Source organism: Rhinichthys klamathensis, unplaced genomic scaffold (genome assembly GCF_029890125.1).
Source record: "Rhinichthys klamathensis goyatoka isolate OS25496 unplaced genomic scaffold, OSU_Roscu_1.1 h1tg000951l_1, whole genome shotgun sequence".
In the NCBI taxonomy this organism is placed as follows: domain Eukaryota; kingdom Metazoa; phylum Chordata; class Actinopteri; order Cypriniformes; family Leuciscidae; genus Rhinichthys; species Rhinichthys klamathensis.
The window spans coordinates 47501-55000 of record NW_026607273.1 but is presented as its reverse complement, the minus strand read 5'-3'; the positions used below and the strand labels follow the sequence as shown (position 1 = coordinate 55000).

Below are 7500 nucleotides of genomic sequence, written 5' to 3'. Positions count from 1 at the left end.
CAAAGTGGAGGAATCAGTTTTGCTCCCAAATATGTCACTGGTAGTCACTGTATGAGGAATATTTGAGTGTAATATGTCTCAGTTTACTTTATTTTGCTCTCCTCACTTACATAATGAACTATAGTGTCCTGCACACACTAGTGAAACAATATAAAAACTTATATCTGGTGTCTGGATGATGTTTGGTGTGACTGCATGTGCATTTTGGGATATTGCATAAAAAACAATGAATGGAAACGGCAAGATGAGCATTAGATCTAAAACGGCACATTAAAAACGCTTGAACGTACATTTTTTTAAATCCGATAAGACATGCATAAACTACGGTGGAAACACATTTACTGAATAAATCCCTCCTGACTAAGTAACCAGCGGACCAATGGCGTCGCAGCGTCTCTGATGTTGTCTTCTGTGTTTGGATGGAAACAGTGCTTTTACAGAAAATTTAATTCTCACATAAAATCAACTCGTATAATAGGAAAAGTCGACTCAGAACGAACATTCATTTCCATTGCGAGGAAAAAGTATGTTTTGTGTTGATCAGAAGTAACAAACACAGGTTTGAGTGAGTAAAGGATGACAGAATGGTTTGTTTTTTTGCTGAATTAATCCTTTAATTTTATACTCCTTCATTTTAGACTCAAAGAAGCTCAGAAAACAGTCCAAAAAATCACAGCGGAGAAGAAAGTGGAGACGAAGAAGATCAACGAAAACAGCCTGGTGAAAAAACACACACACACACACACACTCTTCCTCACATGTGTACGGCTGTTTACACGAGTTTATTACATTCATCATAACACACGTGTTCATTCTCATGTAAATCCAAATCCAACACCAGCAGAAAGATCTTCAGATTCTGAAGGATAATGTGCTTTAATAGTCACACACACACACACACACACACACACACAGAGAAGCAGAAACACAAACACACACACACACACACACACACGCAAACACACAGAGAAGCAGAAACACACACACACACGCAAACACACAGAGAAGCAGAAACACACACACACACGCAAACACACAGAGAAGCAGAAACACACACACACACACACACACACAGAGAAGCAGAAACACACACACACACACACACACACACGCAAACACACAGAGAAGCAGAAACACACACACACACACACACACACACACGCAAACACACAGAGAAGCAGAAACACACACACACACACGCAAACACACAGAGAAGCAGAAACACACACACACACACACACACAGAGAAGCAGAAACACACACACGCAAACACACAGAGAAGCAGAAACACACACACACACACACACACACACAGAGAAGCAGAAACACACACACACACACACACACACAGAGAAGCAGAAACACACACACACACACACAGAGAAGCAGAAACACACACACACACACACACACACACGCAAACACACAGAGAAGCAGAAACACACACACACACACACACACACACACACGCAAACACACAGAGAAGCAGAAACACACACACACACAGACACACACAGAGAAGCAGAAACACACACACAGAGAAGCAGAAACACACACACACACACAGAGAAGCAGAAACACACACACACACACACACACAGAGAGAGAGAAGCAGAAACACACACACACACACACAGAGAAGCAGAAACACACACACACACACACAGAGAGAGAGAAGCAGAAACACACACACACACACACACACACACAGAGAAGCAGAAACACAAACACAAATATATATATTTTTTTTTTATCTTAATTTTTCAGTTTTAACCACTGTAATATATTAGTCTAGTAATTAAATGATATTTCTGCTTTCAGATCCCTGAATTCACCAGATATTATTGATGTTAATATTTGCTGAAATGTGTTTGACAGAAAGAGCGACTGCGTAAGAAAGAAGCCGGCGTGCCGTCCGTCTGAAGCTCTGAGACCGGCGCCTGATGACAGGAACGGCTGATCTCAGGTCAGCGACAGCAGGACAGACTCTTATTAAACTCATGTACCGGCTGAAGTGCCACATCAGTCTCTTCATCATCAGCAGTGCCTCATCCTCGTCACACACGGCCGGAAACACACAGCTGAGGGAGGCGCTTCTGCTGTATACTAACACATGTGAAGGGCCGACATCTGTGTGTGTGTGTGTGTGTGTGTGCTGGAGAGACAATCACTCGCACGCCGTCGGTTTCACACACTCCTTCTGTGTGACGCACTTTCACACACTATGCAATATCCTGCGTTTAGGAAAGTGAATCATGTCCATTTGCAATGAGCTTTTTTATTTGAGAACATGATGAGAAATGAATCATATTTCTGTGTCTGTATATTTGATGATGTTTGTGTGTGTAAACGAGTGAATGAGCGACTCAAAGCCCTGTTTATTCACAGGAGGAAGGTTTTGTTAAGGAATATAGATATAATAGTATGAGGGATTTAAGGATGTTTCCCTGTGAGTTTACATATGGTGAATTCTTTAATTTATCCAGTTATTTTATGACAAGCCTAAATGTGTTTCCACTGTCAAACATGTTAAAAACTCCTGGAACATTATTATTATTATTGTCAGATTTCTGATTTTATTTTTTGTGATACTTTTTCATTTATTAGGTGCAATAAACTTTATCCTAAAGGAAAAATCGAATCAAAACTCTCAAAAATTCTATGAAAATGTGCATATTATTTTCATCATATTATCAAAGTATTTACATTTAAAATCACATTTGACCAATGAAATGATGCTTTTCATAATCACATTTACATCATCTGTCAGTGTTTCAATAATGCAAAATTCATTTCTAAATCTGAGTTACAAGTTTTTAATAATTAGACGGACATAATGTGGTCTCAGTCGATTTTGAAGCATTTCATTGTGTTTGTCAGAGAGAGAGAGAAAGAGATCCGGGGTGAAAATGTTTGATCTTTTATTAATATGATCTTCATACAAGCCATCTATCCACAACATCTGTACAACCAACATGTGTGATAGCTTTGGGTTTCACAACTAAACTGCATATAATCGTTCACTGTTTTTATCTGATATTATAAATAGAGGAATAGATGAAGAAACTCAACCAGCAGAAACATGAATAACAGTGTCTCGTTCCGTCACATTAAATAAAGTCGTTCCACATAGTGGAAACTATCGTACGGAAGCGGATTGCATTCACTCGAGGAAACAAAATCTGCTCTGTTTTTATGAATTAACGAGTTAATTATCTCAGAATTACGAGATCATTTTTCATGAAAAAAACGTTTTTGCTCTGTTTTTCTGAATTAACGAGTTAATTATCTCAGAATTACGAGAACATTTTTCATGAAAAAAAGTTTTTACTCTGTTTTTCTGAATTAACGAGTTAATTATCTCAGAATTACGAGATCATTTTTCATGAACAAAAAAGTTTTTGCTCTGTTTTTATGAATTAATGAGTTACTCATAATTTTGAGATAATTAAGTCATTGATTCAGAAAAACAGAGCAAAAACTTTTTTGTTCATGAAAAATTATCTCGTAATTCTGAGGTATTAACTCGTTAATTCAGAAAAACAGAGCAAAAACTTTTTTTCATGAAAAATTATCTCGTAATTCTGAGATAATTAACTCGTTAATTCAGAAAAACAGAGTAAAAACTTTTTTCCATGAAAAATTATCTCGTAACTCTGAGATAATTAACTCGTTAATTCAGAAAAACAGAGCAAAAACGTTTTTTTCATGAAAAATGTTCTCGTAATTCTGAGATAATTAACTCGTTAATTCAGAAAAACAGTCTCAAAACTTTTTTTCATGAAAAATGTTCTCGTAATTCTGAGATAATTAACTCGTTAATTCAGAAAAACAGAGTAAAAACTTTTTTCCATGAAAAATTATCTCGTAACTCTGAGATAATTAACTCGTTAATTCAGAAAAACGGAGCAAAAACGTTTTTTTCATGAAAAATGATCTCGTAATTCTGAGATAATTAACTCGTTAATTCAGAAAAACAGAGTCAAAACTTTTTTCCATGAAAAATTATCTCGTAATTCTGAGATAATTAACTCGTTAATTCAGAAAAACAGAGTCAAAACTTTTTTCCATGAAAAATTATCTCGTAATTCTGAGATAATTAACTCGTTAATTCAGAAAAACAAAGTAGATTTCTTTCCTCGAGTGAATGCAATACACTTCCGTACTATCAGTCCTGAAACACGTGAAACGGGAAAACTAGAGTATTGTGCAACAGTTCATGTATTTCAGTAAAAGGTGAAACTAATATATTTAGTATATATAACTTTTATACATATGCATGATTATATTTTTCAGAGGGCCGACATTTCTGTATTTAAAATCCTTTTTTTTTAAATTGATTTCATGTAATATTCTAATTTTCTGAGATTTTGAATTTGGGGTTTTCCATAATCATCAAAATGATAACTTTTGCACGATATTCTAATTTTTTGAGTTTGACCTGTAGACGTGGAGATGAACGAGGATCTCCGTCCGTCACCGTGACAACATGCACTTCAGTTCATAAACACGGAGATATTCTCGGCTATATGGGTTAATAACAAGCATGAACGTTTCCAAACATAATCTCATCACTGAAAGATGACATGCAGAAATCACCGGTTTATCCTTCCATCTATACAAGTAGAAATCCTCCATGCATCTCTGCATGTTTAATAATCATAAAAGTTGTTTGAAACTAAAGATTAAGATGAAGTGACGCTTTTCATGCGCATGTAGAAGAGCAGACATGTTTAACACAATCTTAAAAACTGGAAAAAGAGTTTTGAAAGCTAATATGATCAGTGTTGACGTGAGTGATGTGTGTGTTAGCGCACGTCTCTTCTGTGTGTGTGTGGTGCTTATGGAAGCACATTTATGACACATATACCACAATAATCATGCTTTTGTTCAAGTTGAAATTATGACATTCTAAGTCAAAATTATGACTTAAAGTCTGATTTAGAAAGTTAGAATTAAGACATAAAAAGTCAAACTGATGAATTTTTTGTGTGTAAATGAGTGCAGTTATGAAATGGAAATGACATGTTCAATTATGACAGATTTGGACTTTTATCAATTTCGGCTTTTGATAAATTACGACTTAGAATGTCAACTTCAACTTTTTTTTTATCTCATTATGACTTTTTTTTATCTGATTTTATGACAATTGTGATTTTTAGTATGAAATTTGAAACTTTTTATCTCATAATTATACGTGTCATAATTTCAACCTTATTCTCATAATTTACTTATTAGTGTGTGACAATTTTAACTGCCATAATTTCAACTTTTTAAACATTATAATTATTATTTATCTCATTATGATTTAGTGTGTCATAACCATCTTTTCCCGTGTGATAACCAGTGTTCCCACAGCATATTCTGTCCCTCACTTTGTCACAATTTCGACTTTCTGTCATAATTTTGACTTTTTAATCTCATAATTATGACTCGTATAGCAGTTTTGACTTACCTCATTATGATTTAGTATGACAATTTTGACTTTTTATCTCATAATGGACTTAGTATTATGTCATAATTTAGATTTTCTGTCTCAATATTATAACAGTCAATTTCAACTTTCTAAATATTATAATCATGACTGAAAGTCACAATTTTGATGTCATAATTTTGTCTTTTTAATCTCATAATGATGGTGTCTTTTCTCATGTGATAACCAGTATTCCCCAGAGCATGTCCCGTGTGCTTCTTCCTCCGGTTCTTACTGTCGGCCCGGTCCAGATCCGGTTCTGCTGTGTTCCTCCTCTTGCAGTGACCCGAGAACCGAGACCCCGGACCCGTGACCCGGACCTGAGACCCGGACCCGTGACCCGGACCTGAGAACCGAGACCCCGGACCCGTGACCCAGACCTGAGACCCGGACCCGAGCCTGAGCCTGGACCCCAGACCCGTGACCCGGACCTGAGAACCGAGACCCGAGACCCAGACCTGAGACCCGGACCCGAGCCTGGACCCCAGACCCGTGACCCGGACCTGAGACCCGGACCCGAGACCCCAGACCCCAGACCCGGACCCGAGACCCCGGACCCGAGACCCGGACCTGAGACCCGAGACCCCAGACCCAGACCCGAGACCCCGGACCCTCAGTCGAGCTCGATGGAGATGCACCGGCACTGCTTGACCCGCTGCACGCGCTTCTTCCGGGTCGGCGGCTGCTGGTCGGGGCAGTTCAGGGTGAAGCTCATGGTGGTGAAGCGTTTGGGTTTGCAGAACGAGCAGGACCGGAACGCTCCCTCCTCTCGGCGCACGTGTCTCGGGATGTAGAAGGAGTTGCACTGGCCGTAGCAGAACCGGTTGATGATGGTCCGGCTCACGCACCCCTCCTCGTGGATGGTCTGTTTGAGCGGCTGGGTTTTACACCAGTCCCGCTTCAGGTACCGGCGCTCGGTCACGTGCAGCGCCTCCTGGCTGGACTCCAGAACCTCCTCTGAGCCTCGGCTCCTGCCTCTCTGATGAGGGTTCTGGTTCTGGTTCTGGTTCTGGTCCGACTCGTTCGGGGTGCTCTTGTCCGGGTGAGGGATCGCGCCTCGGTTCCGCTTGGACTCGGTCGGACTCGAGAGCAGAACCCAGGAGAACAGGATCACACACAGGATCCGAGCGCTGGAGGCCATCGGCACTGACGAGAGAACATCACACATCAGAACTCATAATCATAATCTCATACTCATACTGTACTTCACAATACATCGATGGCTCCGATACTTTAATTTCAACTTTTTCATCTCATAATTGACTTAGAAAATCGAAATTATGACAGTCAAGATTGTGATATTCTATCTCAGTCAATTTCAACTTTTTAAATATAATCATGTTTGTCACAATTTTGACTGTCATAATTGAGATTTTCTAAGTCAATTATGAGATTAAAAGTCTAAATTGTCATACTAAATCATAATGAAATAAATCAAAGTTGTCATGAAAGACTCATAATTATAAGAGTAAAAATTCGCAATTGTGACAGTCATGATTATATGTAAAACGTTGAAATTGACTCATTTTGGGATAGAAAATTGAAATTATGACAGTCAAAATTGTGACATACTAATAAGCCAACTATCAGTCAATTTCAACTTTTAAAATATGACGTCACAATTTTCACTTTCTGTCATAATTCCGGATTTTTAATCAATTATGAGTCTTTCATGATAATTTTTTTACTTTTCATCTCATAATTGACTTAGAAAATCGAAATTATGACAGTTAAAATTGTGACAGTCATGATTATATTTAAAAAGTTGAAATTGACTCATTATTTTGAGATAGAAAATTGAAATTATGACAATTTCAGCTTTTTAAATATAATCATGACTGTCACAATTTTAACTTTCTATCATAATTGCGAATTTTTTATCTAATAATTATGAGACTTTAATGACAATTTTTACTTTTAATCTAATTATGACTTATAATTAAAAATGTTTCATCTCATAATTGGCTTTAGTATGTCACAGTTTTGACTCGTAATTTTGATTTTCTATCTCAAAGTTATGACAGTCA

At 37.7% G+C, this 7500-nt stretch overlaps 2 protein-coding genes across 2 annotated transcripts in view; one reads left to right on the top strand and one right to left on the bottom strand.

Moving 5' to 3' along the window:
• Positions 1-1931, top strand: part of LOC130078679 (formin-1-like) — a 107502-nt gene extending 105571 nt beyond the window's left edge. The window contains 2 exon segments of the mRNA XM_056244269.1: positions 639-720; positions 1879-1931. Of these exon segments, the coding sequence (XP_056100244.1) occupies positions 639-720; positions 1879-1923 (127 nt within the window). The 3' untranslated portion in view covers positions 1924-1931.
• Positions 1932-6060: 4129 nt separating this feature from the next.
• The window catches only part of grem1b (gremlin 1b), a 2349-nt gene continuing 909 nt past the window's right edge, over positions 6061-7500 (bottom strand). Inside the window, exon 2 of the mRNA XM_056244270.1 lies at positions 6061-6619. Coding sequence (XP_056100245.1) covers positions 6087-6614 — 528 coding nt within the window. The 5' untranslated portion in view covers positions 6615-6619 and the 3' untranslated portion in view covers positions 6061-6086. The remainder of the gene's footprint in view (positions 6620-7500) is intronic.